Source organism: Lonchura striata, chromosome 19 (genome assembly GCF_050655825.1).
Source record: "Lonchura striata isolate lonStrDom1 chromosome 19, ASM5065582v1, whole genome shotgun sequence".
NCBI lineage: Eukaryota > Metazoa > Chordata > Aves > Passeriformes > Estrildidae > Lonchura > Lonchura striata.
In genome coordinates, this window is record NC_140721.1 from 6,416,913 (window position 1) to 6,440,115 (window position 23,203).

General features: G+C 54.7%; 3 protein-coding genes and 1 long non-coding RNA gene across 7 annotated transcripts in view; 2 read left to right on the top strand and 2 right to left on the bottom strand.

Annotated features, from left to right (window-relative positions):
- The window catches only part of POR (cytochrome p450 oxidoreductase), a 28,182-nt gene extending 24,443 nt beyond the window's left edge, over positions 1-3,739 (top strand). For both annotated transcript variants that reach the window (XM_021550984.4, XM_021550985.4), the window contains exons 12-17: positions 500-681; positions 811-960; positions 1,441-1,708; positions 2,150-2,295; positions 2,482-2,567; positions 2,785-3,739. In XM_021550984.4, the coding sequence (XP_021406659.1) occupies positions 500-681; positions 811-960; positions 1,441-1,708; positions 2,150-2,295; positions 2,482-2,567; positions 2,785-2,929 (977 nt within the window). In that variant the 3' untranslated portion in view covers positions 2,930-3,739. The remainder of the gene's footprint in view (positions 1-499; positions 682-810; positions 961-1,440; positions 1,709-2,149; positions 2,296-2,481; positions 2,568-2,784) is intronic.
- Positions 3,740-4,486: 747 nt separating this feature from the next.
- TMEM120A (transmembrane protein 120A) lies at positions 4,487-11,749 on the bottom strand. 2 transcript variants are annotated; one of them, XM_021550989.4, is made up of 12 exons: positions 11,593-11,749; positions 9,613-9,731; positions 9,055-9,171; positions 8,563-8,622; positions 7,798-7,893; positions 7,455-7,544; positions 7,040-7,105; positions 6,856-6,917; positions 6,558-6,650; positions 5,866-5,930; positions 5,218-5,286; positions 4,487-5,137 (listed from the first exon to the last, which is right to left on the bottom strand). In XM_021550989.4, exons 1-12 carry the CDS (start codon positions 11,665-11,667, stop codon positions 5,024-5,026), a joined length of 1,026 nt encoding a protein of 341 aa, XP_021406664.1. In that variant the 5' UTR covers positions 11,668-11,749; the 3' UTR covers positions 4,487-5,023. The 2 variants fall into 2 exon arrangements, with proteins under 2 accessions (XP_021406664.1, XP_085413656.1); XM_085557530.1 differs by lacking the exon at positions 5,218-5,286.
- Positions 11,750-11,957: 208 nt separating this feature from the next.
- On the bottom strand, positions 11,958-23,188 carry STYXL1 (serine/threonine/tyrosine interacting like 1). 2 transcript variants are annotated; one of them, XM_085557531.1, is made up of 9 exons: positions 22,979-23,187; positions 21,203-21,264; positions 20,603-20,741; positions 20,207-20,263; positions 19,169-19,311; positions 17,697-17,842; positions 16,570-16,664; positions 14,777-14,886; positions 11,958-12,725 (listed from the first exon to the last, which is right to left on the bottom strand). In XM_085557531.1, exons 1-9 carry the CDS (start codon positions 23,079-23,081, stop codon positions 12,594-12,596), a joined length of 987 nt encoding a protein of 328 aa, XP_085413657.1. In that variant the 5' UTR covers positions 23,082-23,187; the 3' UTR covers positions 11,958-12,593. The 2 variants fall into 2 exon arrangements, with proteins under 2 accessions (XP_085413657.1, XP_085413658.1); XM_085557532.1 differs by lacking the exon at positions 14,777-14,886 and having other exon boundaries at positions 22,979-23,188.
- On the top strand, positions 18,375-19,057 carry LOC146765782 (uncharacterized). The gene is made up of 3 exons (XR_014949576.1): positions 18,375-18,503; positions 18,678-18,793; positions 18,919-19,057. It is a non-coding gene; the product is annotated as an uncharacterized LOC146765782 (long non-coding RNA).
- Positions 23,189-23,203: the final 15 nt, after the last annotated feature.

Here is a 23,203-nt window from a genome sequence, read left to right on the forward strand (position 1 = left end):
CCTCCTGTGCAGTGTCCTGTGTTGTCATTCCTGTCCCTTATGGACCTCTCAAGGCTGAACAGAATGGCTCCAGCCTTGACTGCTGTCACAGCTGTACATGGCTGACAGAGCCTAAGGACATTTTTGAGGCCAGATCTGATGGAGATATAAATGCCAGAAGCCATATTAGCCACAGAGGGCAGCCCCCTTCTTAGCCTGGGGGTTTGCTGGACTGTGCCTGCACATCTCGGGGCAGGGAACACAGGGTGTATTTATTGCTGCTAAACTGTCAGGCAACATCTGTGAAACACAAAATGGGCTACTGGGAGCTGGAGCTGCCTGGGGAGGGAGGTGATTCAGTGTGGAGCTGGGGCCCTGACCCACAGGCTGCTCTCTCCTTCCTGAAGCCCACTCTGCTCTGTCTCCAGCCCTGTGTGTGTAGCAGCTGGCACAAAACCTCTTAACATAACAGCATGAGGTGGATGTTTTTTAATTTTTCTTTCTCTCCCGCTTCTTCTAGAGGAATCCAACAAGAAGCATCCCTTCCCCTGCCCCACATCGTACCGGACAGCCCTGACCTACTACCTGGACATCACCAACCCTCCCCGCACCAACGTCCTGTACGAGCTGGCCCAGTACGCCTCGGACGCTGGCGAGCAGGAGCGCCTCCGCAAAATGGCCTCGTCTGCTGCCGAGGGCAAGGTGGGAGCACTGCCCTTCCCAGCTGGGCTGAGCTGCCCTGGGGGATCCCCAAAAGGCACCCAGAGAGCCGAGGGGGTGTTTGCCAGCCCTGTGGGGAGGTTGTGATGGCTGTGCTGTCCTTGCCTGCAGGCGCTGTACCTCAGCTGGGTGGTGGAGGCCCGCAGGAACATCCTGGCCATCCTGCAGGACATGCCCTCCCTGCGCCCCCCCATCGACCACCTGTGCGAGCTCCTGCCCCGCCTGCAGGCTCGTTACTACTCCATCGCCTCCTCCTCCAAGGTGGGTGTGCTTCCAGCAGGGAATGTGCCTGTGGGGGGACCTCTTCAGCTGCAGCTCCCCTCAGCTGGGAGCTGGACATGAAATGTCACCTTCTCCTGGTGACGTTTGCTATGACAGGGGCAAATTTAGTGATCTCCATGCATGGAGTTATCCCAGCTTCCCACAAAGTCTGTAGAGAGTCCCCATGCTGCAGCCAGCTGTGCCCTGGTACCAACAGTCTCTGGAGCCCTGCTCCTCTTTGCCTGTTTGCCTGGCAAGGTGGTGTTTTAGGGGCTGGTCAAAAGTCCCTCTTGGCAACCTCCAGGGAAACTCAGTGGTCTCATGAAGAGGTGAGGACAAGACAGAAGCCCCATGAGGAGCACACAGGGAGGAATAGCTGTCCCGGTGTTAACATGAGGTTAAACTTGTCCCCATTCCTGAGCACAGTGTGGGGTTGCTGGAGCTCCTTCTCTGCCTGGTTCCAACATCTCTTCCCTGCAGGTCCATCCCAACTCCATCCACATCTGTGCCGTGACGGTGGAGTACGAGACCAAGACGGGCCGCCTGAACAAAGGGGTGGCCACCAACTGGCTGAAGAGCAAGGTGCCTGAGCAGAACGGGAGCAGCTCCCTGGTGCCCATGTACGTGCGGAAGTCGCAGTTCCGGCTGCCCTTCAAGCCCAGCACGCCCGTGATCATGATCGGGCCGGGCACCGGCATCGCCCCCTTCATCGGCTTCATCCAGGAGCGTGCCTGGCTGAAGCAGCAGGGTGAGTGCCCAGAGCTCCCCCCGGGGCTGGGGCTGCTGCAGGACTCTGTGGGGCCACTTCCAGGGTGCAGCTGTGCTGCTGCTGTTGCTGGTGGGCCCAGCCACAAGCAGAAGAGTGCCGGGGCAGGGTGAACAGAGCCGAGTGGTTTTGTCCACACAAGGATGCTTTGTCCTTCTCTTGGCTGCAGAGGATGTTTGGGGGTGGACAGACCTGGGGCACTTCTCTGACTTCTGCCACCACCACACCTCCAATTAGCCACAGGTCACTCAGACTCGATTCTAAGGCTTGTGGCCACTACTGGGAATCAGTCCTGAGCTTCCCCTTGTAACCAAAACCACCGTGCAGCTCTGCAAGCCCAGGGTGGTGGCGAGCACAGGGTTGGGAGGGAGCAGGGCTGGGGGCTGGCAGGTCCCAGCTGATGGGGGCTGTGTGACCCTGCAGGCAAAGAGGTGGGTGAGACAGTGCTTTACTATGGCTGCCGCCGTGAGCACGAGGACTACCTGTACCGGGAGGAGCTGGCCCGCTTCCAGAAGGAGGGAGTCCTCACCCAGCTCAACGTGGCCTTCTCCAGGGACCAGGCTGAGAAGGTACCACACTGTTCCTCCTGCCACTTGTTCTTGCTGCCCACCATCACCCCCATGGCAGGCAGGAGCATCCAGCACGTCCCCTGTCTCCCCAAGCCACGAGCAGAGCCTTGCCTTCCCTCCCTCTCAAATGTCTGTGGTGTGGGGGCTCAGCTCCTCTCTCCTCACTCCCACCTTGTTTCCTGCCAGGTTTATGTCCAGCACTTACTGAAGAAGAACAAGGAAAACGTCTGGAAGCTGATTAATGAGGGGATGGCTCACATCTATGTGTGCGGGTAGGTCTGGGGACAGGATGGGGATTTGGGGGCAATTCTCAGGAAAAGGAGTGTGACTCAGTTTCCCCAGCTGTGCATGAGAAGCCCTGGGAGGGCTATGCTGTCCTGGGCAGAGGAGGGCAGGGGGGCTGGGGTGAGCAGGCCCTCTGTGTCCAGAGTGGGAGGTGGCAGGGCTCTGGCTGTGCCGTGGTGTCTCACTCACGCTCCCCGTTCACAGCGATGCCCGGAACATGGCCCGGGACGTGCAGAACACCTTCTACGAGATCGTGTCCGAGTTTGGCAACATGAGCCAGCCCCAGGCCATGGACTATGTAAAGAAACTGATGACAAAGGGCCGCTACTCCCTGGATGTGTGGAGCTAAGAGCAGGGCTGGCGGGGCCAGGGAGAGAACAGGTCCCCAGGCGTGGGCCAGGGGAGCTGGCAAGTGCCTGCTCGCCCACTGCTGCTGTGGGTGACGGTGTTGTCCCCAGCCCACGGCTACCCTGGTGTCACTCCCAACCCTTCCTGGGCCTCAGCAGCCCCTTGGGGCAGTTTGTGGATGCAGGGGGTGGAAAGGGTTGAGAGGGGCAGGGGGGTAGCTCAGGCTGCTGTCCAGGAACTGCGGTGTCACCGGCACCTCAGGGTGCACCCCATGGCATCAGGGACGCAGCCACTGTGGGGCAGGAGGGACAGACACTGCCAGGGAGTCCTTCCTGGACACGAGGTGTTGCCTTATCCCCGGGGCTGGAGCCCACCCTGGCCTGCAGGGACAGCAGAGGGGTGGAGGGGCTGTGCTGGGGCTGGGGTTGTGGCTTTGCCTCCCTCCTGCCACCCCCGTTTGCCCAGCTGTGGGATGTGGGGCTGGCAGCTGGCTCTGGGCACAGAGCTGTCCCATGGCCCCAGCAGCACACCCTGCTCCATCCCTGCTGCCCGCCCTCGGGAAGCTCCTCTCCCTGGGGAATACACCCGCTTTGGGAGGCGGGGTCTCAGCCCACGGGGCCCGGCTTTCCCCTGAGCCCAGCCCCTCCCTCGCACCATGTATGGTCATTTTTTAAATACGGTTTTTATTTTGAACATCTTTGTGATCTAAGCATGGAAAAAAAACAAAAAAAAACAACCAACAGAAACCCCAGACTTCCAGGCTGTCCAATGATTGTAAATTATTTAAATACATTTGCCCTTGGAATAAAAATCCTGTGTCTGGAGTTTGCTTCCTGCATTCTCTCTGCTCAGCCAGAGGGAAGGAGGCAGGAGGAGCAATGGATGAGAACCAGGAGGAACTCTGGGCATGTGGTGGCAGCTCTGGGTTTAGGCTGAGCTGGGGACAGCCCCTACCCTGAGTGTGGGGCAGTGGGAGGGGAGGGAGATGGCAGTGGGGGGCTCTGGACTGGGGTGCAGCTGTGCCCAACCTGCTCTTTGGTTCTTCCAGAGCTCCCAGTGCTGGTACAGGGCATCTCTTCCCCACCTCCAGGGCCACTGAGGTTCTGCTGGCCTCCTTGGGTAGCCACAGCCTGTGCAGACTGGGGTGCCATGGGAAGGAGCAACCCCTGCAGCTCAGGCTGATGGAGGGGCATGGGGAGATGACTTTTCATAAAATCATGGGCTCATTTAGGCTGGAAAACCTCTCCAAATCATTGAGTCCAATGACTACCAAAGCCACCACTCAACCATGTCCCCAGCTGCCACAGCTACATGGCTTTTAAATCCCTGCAGGGATGGTGACTCCACAACTACCCTGGGCAGCCTCTGTCAGGGCTGGACAACCCTTTTTTGTGAAGTCATTTTCCTTAATATCTATCTAAAGCTCCCCTGGTGAAACCTGAGGCTGTTTGCTCTTGTCCTGTTGTGACAATTGTCCTATTGCCCCCCACCTCCACCCTCCTTTCAGGGAGGATTTGTCAGGACCCCCTTCCTGATGAACCAAAGCCACAGAGCGGAGTGTGGGAGCTGTTCCCAGACTGTCCCGGTGGCACGGGGCAGCTCCTTCCCTTTATTGTCACATCTGCAGCCTCAGGAACTGCCAGCCCCAGCTGTGCCTGGGGCAGGCTCCTGCTGCTCCCACCCTCCCAGCCCCAGCCGCCCTTTCCGTGTGGATTGAAGGCCAGGGAGGAGCCTTGGAGCCGTGGGAGGCAGTCCCTGCATGCTGCCCTGTCCCGGTGGGGTGGGGAGCACCAGCATCCAGAGAAATCCCAGTGAAACAGGGCAGTGGCTGTCCCAAGCATCCTGCCGTTTGCATGTGGGAGGCAGGCAGGGCAGGAGGTGCAGGGAGCTCCTGACTCCAGGTGAGTGACTCCAGCACGGTCCAGCCCCGTGGTGAGCACATGGACTGTCCAGGAGCAGGCCCCAAGCTCTGTCCCACACCCCGGCCTCCAAGGAATGGGATGGGACACCAGAGTCCGGACGGAATTGAGGAGATGGGGATATAGGGGATGGAGCCAGTGGGGAGAAACAGTCCAGGCTTCCACAGTGCCCCACTTCAGTTCTCCTTCGTGTCCTGGTTCTTGTTCTGAATCTTCTGGTGGACGACACGGAGGGTGGTGAAGAAGTTGCCCAGGAAGAGGATGGAGAAGGGGAGGCCGCACATGAGGACCTGTGGGAGGAGAGGCCGGAGTCAGCAGGAGGGACCTGCCTGGGCCATCCCCTCCCAGGGCATTCCCAGGAGCTCCTTACCTGCCACTCCTTGCACTCGGGGTGCTGGAGCATGCGGAACAGGGTGATGGCGTTGTAGAGCTGCCAGAACTGCGGGGCAGAGGAGATTCAGGGCAGCTGCTGCTTTCAGGGGCTCAGCCCAGGCTGGTGCCTGCCCAGCTGCTAGCTCTGGGTATAAACCCCACACCGACCTTGTGTGGGGCAGTGAAACCCATCCAGCTCAGGGCCTGAGGACCCCAGCTGGGACATCCCCTTGTTTCAGAGCCCAAGGGCCTCAGGAAGCCTCAGAGCAGCCTTTGGCCATCAGCTTCAATTATCTGACCGAGGAAGGACTCAATCATGTCAGCAGCAGCTCAGAGGGCCTTGGAAGGGCTTTGAGCAGGAGCTCAGAAGGGCCTTGGAAAGGCTTTGGAAGGGCTCTCCCCGCAGCACCCAGCAGAACCACCCCAGCTCCTCCCCATCTCACTTCCCCAGTTGTGGTGGCTGCTTTGGAGAGAGAGGCTCAGCACTTGTTGGAAGCATTTCCCTGCCCCAGACATCCCATATCACGTGGCTGTGGCAGCCTGTGGGGTCTGTGCCATGTCCAGGCCACCGAGCACAGCTGGGAATGTGGCACATCCCACTCCCACCCCAGGCTCTGGCATCTTGCAAGGACTGGGGCAGCCTCACCTGCCCAAAGAAGAGGAAGGGAAGCAGGAACGTGAGACCTCTCCACATCCAGGACTGGAAGCCCTCTGCAAAGGATGAAGTTTCTGTGAGGAGCTGGCATGGGCTGGTGGAGAGGGGATGGAGAGAGGGGATGGAGCCCAGCTCCTCCGGACGTGGGGGACAGGGAGGCTCCATGCCCACACCATGCCTGGCTGAGGAGGTCCTGCCATTCCAGCCTCACTGTGGGCACTTGCAGGGGAGAGGGGACAGTGCCAGGGACTCTTAATCCAGCACAGGGCTCTGGGCTCCAGTGCAGCTGGCCCTCAGCTCCTGCTCTCGCTGTCACAGGGGCTGGGGAGGTGACAGCCACAGTGCCTGGGGTGTTGGAGGGATGTGTCATGTCTGAAGGAGCTTCCTGGGGAAACGTGGGATGCCCAGAGCCACATCCACTGCCACCTCACATCCTGAGGGAGCCAGCTGTGGGCTGGTGGTCCCAGCAGAGCAGGAGGAAGGGGACAATCATCCTATGGGGTGGTGCTGCCCCACAGGAGATGCTGCTCTGGGAGCTTTGGTTTGACTTGTAGCTTTTACTGTTCCTGCCACTGATAAAAGTGCCCTCAAATCAAAGTGTCACCATGTCTTCAGTAGAACCCACAGCTCCCAGTGAGCTGAGCACCAGCCTGAGACCACCAGCAAGGGGACGTGCCACTCACCCACAGTCAGATCCATGTTGTGCCTCTCTCCCAGCGCTCGCAGCCGGTACAAGCAGCCACTCTGGTAGTAATACTGCAGGAACTGCACAAAGCCTGCAAGGAGAGCATGGCTGCTGTCAGGAGCTGCCCAGGGATCCCCTTCCAGCCTCAGCATCATCCCACGAGGCCAAGGGAACTGCCAGGGGAGCTGAGAGCTGAGCGGCTGCAGCCAGGTCTCCATGTGCTGCAGAGCTCTGCAGGCACTCCCAGCACCCGGGGGTCAGTCCCTCCCTGTCCCAGCACACGTGGCAGCACTTACTCTGGTACATGGAGAAGGAGAGAAACTGGTTCCTGAACATCTGGTACATGAGCCCATCTGGCCTGTGGAGAGATGGTGCTGGCTGGGGGACGTGGGGCTGGGAGGGGACAGCCAGCCCTGCGTGTCCCACAGCCCCTCTGGGCCCTCGGCCAGAGCTGCCATGGGACGGGGGACACAGACTTACCACGTCAGCATGACACCTGAGAGGAAGGTGGAGATGTAGTGATGGAAAACCCACCAGCCTTTGATCCTGGAGGGCAGACACAGAGAAGCACTGTCACGTCTGGAGCGTGAATCCAGAGCCAAAGGCAGCCTGGAGAGTGGAGCAGCCCAGCCCCAGCCACCCCACAGCTCCCAGGGCTGCTTGGGAGATGCTCTCAGAGCAGGACCCAGGGCCTCGGGGCTGGGCAGCACCAGGGCCCTTCCAGCTCCACCTTCCCGCGCCGCCTCTGCACGGGAGGTTCCTCCTGCCCCGCTCCTGCTGCTCCCAGCAGGGTTTGCACACACCCTGAGTAGGAGGGAGCTGCTCCCATGACGGGTCCCAGCTCCCCCGGCCCTGCAGAGAGGGCCCAGCCCCTCCCCGGGCCCAGGGCACTCACTTGGAGCCATTGTTGATCAAGATGCTCTCGCGGATGGTGAGGGTGCAGTAGTACCACACCAGGAGGAAGTTAAAGACGGCGTCTGTCACCCTGGGTCACACAGAGCAGGGTGTCAAGGCACGTGCTGCGGGCACAGGCACGGTGACAGCCCGTGGGACGCCCACCCCCAAGGAAGGGACCTGCTCCCCACCGCCCACCATGGCCACGGCAGCCACCCCACCTCCAGGGCAGTGTCCAGATGCTTTACCAGGATCTCCTGTTCAGCTCTGGATATTCCAGGATGGGAGAGAAGGGAAGGGGGGCTCTGGCAGGAGATCTCTGCCCAGCACCAAGCCAGACTCACCTGGAGTTGAGGAGGAACCGACAGGAGAAGGAGACAATGAGGAGGATGATGGTGAGGTAGAGCTTGAACTTCTCGTACTCATCTTTGTATGCAAACCTGCAGGGAAGCACAAGGACAGGCTTGGAGCAAGGGGCTGCTGGCAATCTGTGTCCTCCCATCCCATCTGGCTGGGTAAAGTCATGTCCTTTTGGGAGACACTCAGGAAGAACCTTGCCTTGGTGTTTCTGAGAGCAGAGCACATCAGGCTGCTTCCACACAGCTGGGACACATCTGAGCACCCCAAACCACCCCATGGTGGGTGGCCCTGGTGGGGAAATGGGCAGACTGGGATCTGCACACATCTCCAAGGGGAGGATTGGGGAACAGAGGGAGAGGGGAGTGGCTCTTGGCTGGGCAACTCTGGCAAGGGAAAGGCTCTAAGGGGCCAAAACCAACTTCTGGTGCTTCCCCAAGGGAAGAGGAGGGGACTAGCCACTGTCTGTCCTTCCTGGAAGCTCCTAATACAGTGGAAACACGGACATGGCTTTGGTGGAGGATCCCATTAACTTGTCAGAGCTACTGGTCCATCCCAGCCCCGTGGCAGGAATGTGAGGGGGAGCCAAGGATTTGGCTGATTCTTGGGAAGTGATGCAGAAAACAGCTCAGGAAGGGAATCTGCACCAGGTGAGCCAAGTGTCTCCCTGTGTCTGCCTGGGAGGAGCTGTTCCTGGTGCCAAGGGGATCCCAAGGCAGGAAAATGAGAGGAGCAGCGAGGAGGGGCCGTACTTGGCCTGTTTGCTGAGCAGTGTCACGTTCACATTGCCAAGCACCAGACTCAGGTACAACCTGGGGAGAGAGCAGAGCGTTAGCACAAGGACCTGCCTGTGGAGCTGTCCCCTCTTGTGCCACCAGTGGGGCCAGGGATGAGCCCCTGGCTGCTTCCACTCGGAGCTGGCAGGCACAAACCCTCTGGAATCCCCTCCCACGGGCAGGGGCAGCACACACCCCACGTCCCACAGGCACTGGGGTGTTCACCAGGGCTTCTCCCTGGGCACAGCCACTGTGCAAGGGTGGGTGATGGCCTGAGCAGGCAGAGGAGTGAGGGGCAGCACTGCTGGCTCCTGGCCAGGTGTCCTTGGGGAGCCCCAGTGGAGCAGCACAACTGTGACACCACTGGGCGCAGGGTGACAGCTCAGGGGGCTGTGCCTGCAGCGTTACAGCCACAGGAATGTGGAGGGTGGCCCTGGTGCCCCAGCTGGAGCTGAGGTGCCTTCTCACCCGTTCTTCTTTGGCAGATAGGCCTCCATCTCAAAGAACACGTTCTGCCTCTCTTTAATCAGGCTCTGGGTCTCTTGGATGGATGCTTCCTGCTCGGGAGTCGCCTGGGCTTTGCATCTGGGGAGCAGACACAGGCACTGGCATCAGGAGAGCCTCTGTAACGTGACCAGCACGTGCTGGCACTCCACAAGTGACTGACTGGGGCAAGGACACGCCAAGGACAGGGAAGGTGGATGGGAGGCAAGTCCACAACTCCATCTGAAGGACGAGCTCCTCTGTCAGGCCATGATGTTGCTCAAGAGAAGAAGGTGAGGCCAGATGGGTCTCTCACCCTGAGGAAGGATGGGGAGAGCTTTGTGCAGGAGGGGAGCAGTTCATGGTACCTGCAAAACCCTTGCAAGCTCTGAACAGCAAACAGGACACAGGGAAGGGGGGCAGGGGAAGAACAGCCTCCCCACAGCCATGGCTACAGAGAAGTTTGCATTTGAGGCATGAGGGGAGCCCAGCAGCCCCGTCCTTGCTGCTCTCCCCTCCCGTGCTGTCACAGCACTCACTCACTTTCTGAGGGAGAGCGACAGCTCCTTCAGCCGCTTCTTCTGCCGGGCGATGGAGCTGGAGATCCCATCCTGCAGCTTGGTCAGCTCCTCGAGTTTCTGCTTGTACAGCCTGTGGTTGTCCTGGGAAGGAGAGACCAGCACGCATTAGAGCTGCCTGCCCAGACACCCCTGTCCTCGGGTCCTCTGTGATGCTTTTGTTAAACAAATGTCCTTAATTTCACCTGTGCAGCTGCTGGGTGAGGAGGGGTGGCTGCAGAAGGCCAGGTGTGTTTGGGGACACCCAGCCCCAGTCCCAAGCAGGCTATCCAGAGGATGTTCCTGTGTTTGGGACACCAACGACAGCAGATAGGAAAGACTTGGGAATAAACGCTGTGTGGTACAACTGTGGTACCACAGTGGCTTTGGGTGCTGGGACAGGATGAGCAGCTCTTGGTCTCCCAGCTCATGGCTTTGGGGCTCCACCTGAGCACCCCTGGGAAGCTGGAAGGAGCCTGTCAGTGAGCTGCACAAAGAGGAAGGGCTCCCAGCAGGGCTGCAGCCACGTGCCCGGTAACCCAACCGCACCTGGATAAGGCTGGATGCATTTCTCCACTATTTTTAGTAGGGAAAGGGGAGAGCTGCTGGATCAATGCTGTTGCTTGTCCAGGTCAGCAGGAAAACAGCCTCACCTCGGCCGCAGCAGCCTGAGTGCCACCTCCAGCAGGGAATTACATGCTGCTCACAACAACCCTTGGACTAGACCTTGGCATGAACAAGTTCTAACCTCTGTAGCTCTTATCAACCACATCTTGATCACCAGATCGTCAAAGTTGTTCCCAAAGGAGAAAGGTGAAACCAAGAGCAGAGAGAAACCTTCTCCCCCTGGTGACAGGCAGCGGCAGGAAGGGAATGGATCCCAGATAGTCCCAGCTCCACAGCAGTGATTTGTGTCCCTGATTTATCCGAGGACATTCCCTGCTTGACCATCAAGCTTTCCTGCTGCTATCTAGTCACCTCCTTCTGGCTCTGGAGTGAACTGTGAGCAAGGGGCTTTTGTGACAAGTCCTTTGGCCGTGCCAGCATCCGAGCAGCTGGGAGACAGCCTGGATGAGGAGTCAGCGCAGGAGGAGGCGCCCGAAGGGAAGGGCCGGCGCTGAGTGGCTGCACTCAGGGCTCGAAGTGGGCGACTCGGGACATCCACGCAACCCCTATGGAGCAAGAGGAGGTTTCTCAAAGCCTCCCTTGCCCCAGATCTGGGCACAGCAGCGACGTGTCCGCAACGACATCCGCTTCACCCCGCTCTGGGGAGGAAGGAGGGGGAAAGGGAACGGGTGCAGCTGCAGCCGGGTGACCTGAGAGGCAGCAGGAGAAGGTTGGCCAACCTTTCCCTTGGGTGACCCTGGGTGAGCCGAACCCGGCCCACTCCTTCTCCGGCAGGCAGCGCCCTGGGGATTACACAAAGCAGGTGGAAGCACCTCTGACACCGGTCACCTTCCTGGCACGGAGCCCCGGGCAGCCCCGGCGGCCGGGACGAGGCGCCTGGCTGAAGCGTGCCGGCATTCCGGGAGAGCTGGGCTCTGCTGGCCGCTCTCCCGGGGGCCGGCTGTCTCCGGGCTGCCCCGAGCCGGGCTGAGAGCAGCGACAAGGGCTGAAACAGCATCTGCGCACCTCGTCCGAACGTGCCACGCCAGGCACCGCCGCTCCCGGCAGGAAACCCGGGAGATCGGAGGTGTCCGCGGCGGGCCGGGGCATCAGCCCGGGGTACCCCGCTCTTCCCGGCACAGCCTGGCACCGCTGCCCTGCTCCGGAACGCTCCGCCCCAAGGCACCGGGCTCGTACCCGAGGGCTGGGACACGGGGGGAAAGCGGAGGGGAGAGCCCGGCTGCCCGCCGTACGCGCTGGGGATGCTGCGGGGCACCGCGGGGCATCTCCCACCGCCGGTGCCGCTATCGCCGGAGCGCTCCCCGGCCGCTGCCCGGGGGTGTCCCGGGCCCGGTGGTACCTGGATGCGCTGGTAGCCGTCCTGCAGCTCCTCCCACTCGCGCAGGCACTCGGCGAGCGAGGCGCCCCAGGCCATGGCGGCGATGGCGGCGGAGACCGGCCCGGCCCGGCCCGCGGCGACGGGCGGCGCTGGCCCCGCCGCCTTCCGGACACGCCCCGGGGCGGGCCGGGGCGGGGCTCCGTTACCCGCCCGTCCCTCCGGAGCGCGGCCGGAAAACGAGGGATTCCCGCAGCCCGCGGCCTCGGCCGGAGCCGCGGGCTGTGCGAGGTGCGCCGGGCTCGCTCCCGCAGCTCTCGGGGCGTGTCAGAATGAGAAACCCAAACCCACCGCTACGTCCCGAACACAGAGTGCTGCAAAGCCACCGAGGGGTTTCTGTCGTGTTTTATTGTGTGATGTCGAAGGATAGAATTCGGAGTGCTGAGAGAGAGAGGAGGGTACTGATTTAGGTACTGGTTTACTTTCGTGTGACAGCACCGAGGCTTTAAAAGCACCACCCCTGCCCAGAGGTGTGGTTGTAGGATTAGAAGGCAGCAAATGGGAAGGGTGGATTTGTCAACAACCCAGCCAGTGAACCGTGCTGGCTGAGAAGGCACTCCCAGGGTACAGGGACTTCTAAACAGGGAAATTCTGCTGTCACCTCTCCGGGCTGGAAGTGGGCACTGTCAGACTGTAAATTTACTATTCCAGACCATGGATAACAAACCTTTACAGAGATAACCCTACTGGCTGCCCCACAGCTGTGGTTATAATTCCCTTTGCTTACAAAGGAGTCGAGCTGTGGCTAATGGGCCACATCCTGCAGGACTTGCATTCCCCAAACTTCCATCCACCTCCTCCAGCGCAGGTGATCTCCCCGGGAAGCTCCAGATCTTGACCCAAAATGACATGGAGCTAGAAAAAAAGCTTTTCCATTACATTTGGGTCTTTTTTCACACAGCGTTCAAGTAACTTTCTCCACAGAAAGGGGGAGGGAAGTGGCTTTCCCCACGGGATGTTCTCTGTCAGTAATTTGGTTCAGACACATCTGTGACTGGGAACCCATAGATTTGGGTCTCCCAGGCTGAGAGCTGCTCCACAAAGCCCCGGTGTGGCCTCATGTTCATTTTGCATTTCAGAAGGTATTTCCAAGCTCTCTGTAAACAGAAGGAAAGTAAAGAAGTGTTAGGAATTGAACAGAAGGTGACTCTTGGGCATTTTTATAAAGCAGTTACACTTCAGTCAACACAGCTTGGTGTTTGTCCTATGCTGGACAGCAAGCACCTAAAGAGAGGAGTTTGGTACCAAAGTGGGGATAGGCTGGATCCAGATGTGGACCTGAGAGAAACCTGTCCCCTTCATGCTCTGCTCTCCTGGACAGGAGGACAGCTCAGGCTGTTACCACTACTGAGTGTTATTCCACTCTGATGGAGCAGTGAAATCCTAGATTTTCTACTCTAAAATGCTTTTCCTTCCACAGATGATGAGCACAGCAGTGAAGTATCAGCCATAAAGGTTATAAAGCAATGAAGGTTATCATGTTTTTGGATTGGTGTGACCTTATGTGGCAGAGCAGTTATGACCTCGCAGTTATCCCACTGTATTAATTACAGCCATCTTAATTATTTGTTAGCTCCAAGTAATCACTGAGAAACTCTGACACACACAGGGCAGATCCACCAGCATTACTGCAGCTCCCTCCCTGGGATTTCCTGTCGCTCATCTTCCTGCTTGTAAAAGAGTTTGCCCCCTGCACTTGGAGGGTTGCTTAAGGGAAATGAGACCAAGGGTCAGCAGATAGTGCTCCATTGGTTTGTTTTTCTAATCTTGCTGATTCTGCAGGCTCTGAGGCTGATATTCCAATATTTACTCCTCTGGGTTCACAGTGTGGGTGTCTCTGGTTCCCCTGGACTCAATAGATCTACTCACATACTGCTCACTAATAGAATCAGGGGTTGTACTTCCCAGCTCTGCCTTGATTTTGCCTTTTTGGAAGCTTTTAAAGATCTTTGCCTGGATTGGCTGGAGGATCACACAGGAATCTGTTGCACTGATTTTGTCTGCAAGAAGCAAACTTGTCTGCCAGGGTAATCCCTCAGGAAAGCTTTGCCCAGCCAACAGTGGGAAAGCACTGCCCTGTCAATATTTTCTCCTTTTTTTTTGGCATTTAATAAAATGCTGAGACCAACCTGTTGATGCCAACTGAGAGGAATGGCAAGGCTCAGGCTTTGCCTTTTGCACTGCCATTGGAAGCCCATTCTGTGATTGAGTGAGTGAGTGGCTGTTATCAGCCTGCAGAAGCAATCACGTCCCTGTCAGTGCAGGGACTGAACCCTGTGTGAGTCCTGCTGGCACCCTCAGCCTCTAATTACCCACTGGCACCCAGCCATGGAAACAGCTTTCCTCTTACATTGGACATGTTTGCACAAAATCAATCACCTTATCAGATACAGACCCAGCTTTAGTGAGGTTTGGATCAATTCCTTCAAGCTCCCAAACTTTCCAAACAAGGGTGAGGTTTTTTAGGAGGTACCAAGAGATGCTGCCTGTGTGTTGTATGCAAAGGGAGAAAGGCCTGGCACCAGGGGAGAGGCCACCAGGTTCTTGCACAGCCAGGCCATCCCAGCCATCATTCATGAATTTCTTTCATTATTCAGAGCTATGGAACAGCCTGTACTGGTCATCTGACCTGTACATCCCTCCTGGCCAAGTATTATCCCACTGCAGATTTCTCTACAGTGTCTATGGGAGGGGATTGCTTCTGGAGGAATAAAAAAGGATTTGGGAAGAAAACAGTACTGAAGTCAATGGTAAATGAGAGCCCTGCAAACACTGGATTCTGAATTTCTCCAACACCATGGAATTAAGAGATAGGATTAATTGCAGTAGCTTCCACTCTTTCCCTCAAATCCAGGAGATAAATACCATGTTCTGTATGCACAGCTTTGCTTTGCTGGCCCTTCAGTTAAGTAGGGAAAACAAAAATATCACAAGTTCTAGAGTAAGGATTCACAGATCCAAAATCACACTTAATCCACCTCCTTAATGGTCTAAAGAAGATGCAATCTCAAATAATCTAATCAGTTGCACCATCAGGTGGATATTGTGCATGAAATCACAGAGAATGTCTTATTACTACAGTGATGGGGTTCCAGGAAGAGGAATGAAGTGCAGAGCCCGTTTCAGTGGCAGTGTGGCAGGGACGTACCTGCAGGGAAAAGCGGCAGGAGTGCATCAGATAGGCCATGGTGGCTGTGCTGCTCCTGCTGATCCCCAGGCTGGAGGACACCAGCACTGCTCCCACAGCCAGCTGAGCATCTGAGGCAAGAAATGCCAAGCACACATCAGTGAGCTGGGAAATGTGCTTCCCGTGGCAGAGTCAAGCACTAATTTGGTGACAGCTGACAGGGGGGCTGCAGCCTGAGAGACAGGAGCCCTCAGGAGTCCTGACAGCAGCAGATGGGCACTGCCAGCTCCCATTTCTGTAAGCATTTGCCTTTCTTAAAACTCTGCAGTTAAAACATGGCCTTGAAGAGCAGCACCAATGACAATGACCAGCCAATGCTGCATTACACATCAGTGTCACCTTCACATCAGGGATCTGAGAAGTGGTCTTTCATGACCTATCAGCTCTGGTCAGCATCACAAACTCTCCCCATACTGGCCTAAAGGTATTGAATTTTTATTTTGCCTGAAAGGTTGCATATTTAATTAATAACTTCTAATTTCTTTCTCTCTCTCTCTCTAGACAGGATGATGTTTTTAAAATATTAGCAACTGAACTCCAGAATTCATAGAGCAAAATGTTTTCTTTTAGTGCTGTCAAGATGTTTGTTTTTTTTCCCCAAGCACAAAGCCAGCATTTTAAAACTCATTTATATTGTGAGATACTACTTCTGTCTTAAGATCTGGGTAGAACTGGCTTCACTCCAAAATACACCTGGCATGAGGACATGCACACTCCACTTGGAGTATGTGGAGAACTTTAGTCTCATGTTCTGGTTTGAGTAATATGCTCTCCACTGCCAAATAAACAGTTCCACTATCAGGTAAAACAGTGGAACACTTCCACAAGTGCACCTAATAGACTCTTGTAGTCTGGTTGGGAAACAGCCACAAACCATGTGTGATGTCAGAAGGAAGCTTCTGAAATACTACTGGCAAAAAGCATGAGGCACAATGAAAGGCAAGTGATGTCAACATTCAGGTGCACCAAATAATGAAATTCAATTCAGGACTACAAAACTGTATCCTCAAATGTTGTTTCTTTGTGTGCAGTTGTCATGTCTGGTATTGTACTTGGATTAAGCTCTGTGGGGACAGGGTGGTCTTTTGCTACTGGCTCTGTCCAGCACGGCTCAGCAGGGCCTTGGTCTGTGGCAGATGTAATCGATTTGATAAGCACAATAAAAGATAACAACATGGCTGGACAGCATTAGGATGGAGCTGCAGGAGCCTGAGCTGCAGAGTGTGTTTTCTCCTGCCCTATCTGATGCAATCAGCTGAAGGCAGATTCATGCTGTACAACCTGAAAGTCTTCCTGGGCCCTGCAGTGGGTCTGCATTGATAATCTTTGTGCAAATCACAAAGATTATCAATGCCTTGTGCTGAGTTCTCTATTGTGTGTCACACTCTGGCTCAAATATGGTTCAAATAAAGCTCTGGTGGCTGAAGATTTGAGCTGGTGAGAGTCAAAGGGTTCTTGCAAAGGAGTAAGAGGGAACCCTGTGAAGCCCTGGTAGATTCCCTCCTGCAAAGCCTTTTCAAATTGGGTGGAAAGCTCCCTGTTATCAGAGTGAGGTGTCCTTTAAAGTGAGCAGGGACAGCAGAGTCAGATGCCCTGTAAAATCTCCTCTCTGTCCATCAGGCTGGTTAGTGAGGCAGCTCTGGTATCCAGCAGGGTGTGGGCTTGCTTACCCTCCTGTCTGGGCTTCCTGTCACTCCCATCTAATACCCTACAGTGAGCAAGGGCTCAGGAATTCCTGATCAGGATCCACTCACCTATGAAATGAGAAATGGTGGGGAAGGAAGAAAAAAGATCTGCTTCAAGTGAATCGGGAACAGATACATGGAGGGATTTACCTTCTTCTGCAAACCTGGAAAAAGAGCACACAGACCACATGGAGCAGAGAAGCAGCCTTGAACAACGTGTTTGTTGGAGGCAAGGTGATAATTTTGTTTGCTGTTACACGTGTGAGTTTATCATCACCATCATCATTAACATGATAAGGGATTTATTGTGGTGAGGCACAGAGATGCTTGTAATGCAGAACCAGTTTAATCACTGATTTTCCATTTCAATGGTATCAATATTGATGCCTTAACCTACAGATAGATGACCTACAGAGAGACAAATGAAAACAGATTAACTGAAAGCAGATGTGTTTTCACAGAGTGTGTGTTGGCTGTTTTGTGAAGCCCCCCATTCACGTGGTTTTCAAGGGCAGCATCTCCTCCTTCGACAGACTCAGAACTCACAGGGCAAAAAATTGGAGAGGAATTTCCAAAATGTGGAAACATATCATGCAGAGGACATGGGAATATTACCCACAGTGCAGAGACATTCCTCTGGAGCCAAAGGCATGAGAAATGTCTGCTGGTGCACAGGTCCTGGGGTGGGTAACTGGATTTGTTACTTTGTTTGGGTCACCACCTTGAGAAATACCACTGGGTTTTTCATTGTGGGAAGCTGCATTTCCAGCAAGGTCTGCAGACTGGGCTGTCTGGTCATTGACAGAGCAGGAAGGAAGGAAGACCAAAAATTTGACATATTGGTGACTGAGCTTTTACATGGATGTGCTGATAAGATTTTGCTCTGAAAGCTATTTAGAGATACAGGTTTTTCTTGAAGAGTGATGGTATGTGATAGACTTGAAATACCAAGGGCTTCCCAGTCCTCCTCTTACCCAGTTCACCTGTGGAGTGGTCAAGGGCTGCAGGACTGTGTTGCTGTTGTGCTAACTCTGGAGCAGAAATTAGAAAACTGACCATGAAATGGAACTGGAATCTATACAGAGGTTTCCTTGGAAGGCCACAGGCACTGACTCCTCTGCCAATGAACTCTGTGTCACCTCATCTTTTCACATCACAAACACTGGTGAGGGTGATCCTTGAACAGTTTAACTTACAGTGTTACAGGCTGTTCAGAGATGTTGACCAGTGCTTTGATCTTCAGATCTTTCTGAATTTGTTTGTCACTGGCCTGCTTGAAATTGCCCATATATAGCTTTGCAGGCAGTATTTCTACAGGGTATGGCTGGAAGGTGTCCAGTTCCTGCCAGAAAGAAACCACAGGCTCAGGTTAGAGAGTGTCTTTGCTCCCATTAGCTCGATAAGTTCTTAAACAGAAGTCATGTGAAGAGTTGAACAGGCACTTAGTCAGCTGTCCATGACATATTTTAGTGTAATGATTCATTTAATCACCTGGATTTGCTGTATTTTGAAGTCTTTGCTAGTTTTACTGAGAATAATTAACAGCCTCACTGTTGTTGTGGCATTACGTGAAGCAAGTCCCAACTAAACAGGAGGTGGAATACATTCTTTCCACTGTCTGGAGGGGCTGCAGCACGACAGATTCATTTGATGCTCTCCCTGGTTGCTGTTTGCAAGGCTAAATGAAATCATCTGCCACCTGCAGAGCTGCAGGTGCTCTGGATGGCACAGCACAAATCTGCAGCTGCATCCGGAGTCGGCAGCGTGGAGGCTGAGGAGGAAAACACACAAGCAGGCAACAGTGCCTCACATCCCCAAGGGGATGTGCCTTGGATACTGCTCCAGGAGCACAGAGGCGGAGTCTAACAAGTTAAAGCTGAAATTGAGAGGCAAGGAGGTGCCTGTGTCCAGCTGAGTCTGAGGGGGAAGCTCAGCAGTGAATTACCCTTCACAGGGCAGCACAAAGTGAATAGATTTTCTCTCCTGTGCTGGAGCATCCACAGGTTAGCACCGTGTCATGGGCTGTTTCCTGGGAACCAGAGGGGAACAATGGGAACAAAATACACCTTGGAATGAAATGCTTTGTTGTCCAGCACCTTCTTAACCTGCCCTCCCTGTCCTAAATGTGCAATAAAAGGTAATTGTTTCTCATAAACTAAATAGATTGATGTTTATAGGTGAAACCAAGCAATCAGGACACAGTGTTTGAGTGGATGGCTGTTTTCTTCTTGGGCCTATTGAAAGAAGGCACTCGTGACCCTTCCTGATGCAAAGACATGGATCACAGTGCTTGGTAGGAATTGTACTTCTGTTTGAAAACATTTGCTGTGTACTATGCCAGATAACCACGTGTGAGAGAGCAGCCTGCTCCCTGTCATCATTTGCTACTGTTTGTTCAGTTATCTGTACTCTCCACAGGCCAGTTTTGGGGTTATCAGGGGAATATTCCGAGCTTGCTTCCATGGACTTCCATTCAGGCAATAGAAGAGGAAGAAGTGTGGCTGTAAAAGAATCAGTGGTGAGATTCAGAGTAAGCATAGTAACTCCAATTAATTCCTTTGTCTGAAATTACTGTGATACCAGGTTTGCAACACCATCTAACCTGAATTCACCAGCCATCATCAGTTGAATATTAATGTTATCTACCTGGAAACTAGTCTCATCTCACCTGAGGCATCCACAGTGTCTTGTGGCTCTTCAGGAAATGGTAAGAAGCTGAAAAACGCCTGTACCCTCCCTTCAGGAGGAGCACGGGGTGGCGGGTGAACTGTTCCAAGTTTCTGGCATGGAAGAGGGCATCTTCCCCACCATCTAAGGAGACAGAAGAGCTGTTTGCCTGGGCCAGGTTCAGTGTCTCCATCTGCCTCCCTGACATCACAGCAAATCCCTTTTCATTCCATCTAATGCTCTGGAGAAAAATGTTAAAAGCTCAACTTATTATTTTTTGCTGCAGGTCAGTTACAGGGGGTGCTGCTTTTCCCCTCTCATCCTGATCTTTTATTCCTCTCCTGGTTTGTTTTCTAGGACCAGATTTCTTTTCCTCTCCCCGTTTTTCTTTGGGAAATGCTTGTAATAACTTCCCATAATAGGAAAGTTTCATTAATTTAGATTTAATAATCTTAGTTTTATGGAGGCACTTTTCTTTAGTTTGCTTTAGGCAAACAGGGAAAAAAAGGAAGTGTCTTAATTAAATTCTTCACAAATGTTTTAAATACTCCCCTCAGTGAAGTAGATTATGTGAGATGGCTGCTCCTCCTCCTCCCAAGGAATCCATCCTGCTTCCCTCTAGCTATGTCTGCTTTAGAGACAGATCAGCACAAGAGAAACCCAGTTCTGATTCTTCACACCTTCCCTCTACTGCCTCACCACCGAGCATTTAGAAACCTGCTTGCTTTATTCATTCCCCTTACACCTCCACTATTTTTTCTTTAAAAAGTGATGTAAATCTTTGCTAAAACTCCTGTAGCCTTTGTAAATCTCAAACAAACAGAAGTGGTTCTTCTCACAGCAGAACTCCTTGCCAAAGGATGTGTGAAAGCCAAACACTTCCATGGTTCAAGGAAAACTGAACAATGCCATGGAAAAGTTTTCAGTACTTCACATTTCTTGGTGAACTCCATCAAATCACCATCTCCATTAAAGGTAGATCTTTTTAAATATCATGAAGTGAAAGCCTTTTGTGACCCTCAAAGAAGAAAGTACTCACTCTCGGAACACAAGGGATCTGAGCTGCTGATTTCAGTCTCTGAAGCAGTGCTGCTCCCTGCAAGGCAATCATTGCACAAGCCAAATCTCAGGGAAATGTGGCAAAAAAAAAAAAAAAAAAAAAAAGAAAAAGAACCCACTCCTCACACACAACAAACAAGGAAATTCAGAGGATCATCCACAGATGGAAAACCAGGGCTGCCAGGATGCTTTAAAATAAAACCTGTTGAATCCTGAGAACATACACAACACAGTGAAAAAACAGAGGCAGAGCACAGTTTTTCACATCAAACTGGGAACATCTACATCTCTATCCAACAAGCTCATAAAATTAAATGAGGAATGGGAAGAATCTCTATACAGCAATGAGGTCTGGACTGACATGGGTCACACGTACCTGTTTCTTCTTCCTCCTCCTCCTCCTCCTCCTGATAGTCAGTGGAATCCAAAAAGCCAGTGTCATGGTCGTACACCACACAGAATCTGACATAGCTCAGCACCTCGGGATTCGGGATCACATACTCCCCTGCAGGACTCTACCAAAATCACAGAGCAATTCCATCAGGAGCACAGCTCCACTCTTCTCTGGTGGCATCAACACTCCTGACATCTTACAAGTTACAACTCTCTAACTGTGTGTGGGGTTTGTACGTGTGGGTGGACACGGCACTGCCGGCCCCGGTTAGGAGTCAGGAATGATGCAAATCCCGCTGATTGCTCCACCAGCGGCAGCGGTGAGGATGCCAGCGCTGTCCTTGTGAGGCAAGGCTGCGCTGTGTCCTTGTGCAATGTTTTCCCTGATATTCAGCCCCCGTGTGCCAATCCTTCGTGCTGCTGGAGCCAGCTTTGTGACAGAATACATCCCCCCAGTGGCGGCCGCGGGGCAGGGCCGAGGCAGGGCAGGGGCTGGGACATTTCCCGTGGGTTTCAAACCAGTCTGGGCTTCCTGCTAACTGCTAAATCCAGGAAAGGTTCACACAAACAGCAACCCCCTCACCAGTTTAATCCTTTGGGCCGTAATAATGTGGCTCTCATCGAATTCACACTGAGAACGGGCATCTGAAAAAAAACCAAAACAACCAAGACACAGCAATGTAAAGGCTTTTAAAGGTGGAATCCTCTTTGTGTTTTGTCTGTGGGAATTCAGGCATCACTCAAAGAAAGAGATGTGGAAATGTGGCACTTGGGGATATGGTTTAGGGGTGGTTTTAGTGTTGCAGGGTCAGCTGTTGGACTGGATGAACTTGAAGGTCTTTTTCAACTTTGGTGCTTCTGTGATTTGTTTTTTTTTTAGAAACTGAGGCCTTCTGGTGTGGGCATAACAAACTCCAGGGTTGATGTGAGTCTGTGTAACACCAAGTGATAACCAGCAGTTAGTCCTGACCCAGGTGTGCTCCTGCAGCATTGCCAGCCTCAGTCCTGTGCTCTGCCCTGCCCAGCAGCTCTGCCTCTGCTGCTCCAGAGCTGGGCAGAGGGGCGCTGGAAAGACCCCAACCCCACTCCCAAATGGCCTAACTCCCTCACCAAAACATTTAATGACATTGCAATACCAGGCACCCTTCTGGGGGTAATGGCACTATGCAAAATGGAAGTGGTTATCAGGAATCTTTGTGTAATGGTTGAGAAATCTAGTCCAGCTCCAAAACCTTTGGGAGCAGCAGGGGAGAGTGTGTATGCATGGGACTGATGAGAGCTGGGAGAGCTGAGCATGAGGAAAGCCAAAGCAGCACCAGCTCACAGCACCTATAACGGGATGGGAGGAAGATCCCTAGTGCCAGGCCCCAGAAATGAGGAGGAGTGATGTGTGTGCCCTTCCTCACAAGCCCTGTTGGCTCAGGCTATCTGCCTGGGCTGAGCACAGTGCCTGGCTGCAGGCAGGGACAGGGGCAGGCAGGAACAGGGACAGAGCCAGGCAGGAACAGGGACAGGGGCAGGGACAGGGGCAGGGACAGGGGCAGGCAGGAACAGGGACAGGAGCAGGTAGGAACAGGGACAGGGGCAGGCAGGAAAAGGGAGAGGGGCAGGCAGGGGCAGGGACAGGAGCAGGCAGGAACAGGGACAGGGGCAGGCAGGAAAAGGGAGAGGGGCAGGCAGGGGCAGGGACAGGAGCAGGCAGGAACAGGGACAGGGGCAGGGACAGGGGCAGGCAGGAACAGGGACAGGAGCAGGTAGGAACAGGGACAGGGGCAGGCAGGAAAAGGGAGAGGGGCAGGCAGGGGCAGGGACAGGAGCAGGCAGGAACAGGGGCAGGCAGGTGCAGGGACAGGAGCAGGCAGAGGCAGGGACAGGAACAGGCAGGAAAAGGGTCAGGCAGGAACAGGGACAGGGGCAGGCAGGAACAGGGCCAGGGCCAGGCAGGGGCAGGGACAGGAGCAGGCAGGAAAAGGGACAGGAGCCGGCAGAAACAGGGACAGGGACAGGAGCAGGCAGGAGCAGGCAGGAACAGGGCCAGGGGCAGGCAGGAAAAGGGACAGGAGCAGGTAGGAACAGGGACAGAGGCAGGGACAGGGGCAGGAGCAGGCAGGAACAGGGACAGGGGCAGGGACAGGAGCAGGCAGGAACAGGGGCAGGAGCAGGCAGGAACAGGGACAGGGGCAGGGACAGGAGCAGGCAGGAAAAGGGACAGGAGCAGGCAGGAACAGGGACAGAGACAGGGACAGGAGCAGGCAGGAAAAGGGACAGGAGCAGGCAGGAACAGGGACAGGGGCAGGGACAGGAGCAGGCAGGAACAGGGGCAGGAGCAGGCAGGGCCAGGCCTGTGCCGCGGCCTCACCCAGCAGGCATAGGTAGTTGGGCTCCGCCAGCCGCGACCTCCACCGGTACTGGTTGATGATGTTGTAGAGGTGTCGGGGCTCGCAGAACATCACCCCCGCCATCCCCCACCCGCCGGCTGTCGCCGACTATCGCGACGCCGCGCTCCGCCCGCCCCGCCGACGCCCGCCGGTCTCCAAGGCTACCTCAGGCGGGGTCTCGCGAGACTTTCCCCGCCCCCTTCCCG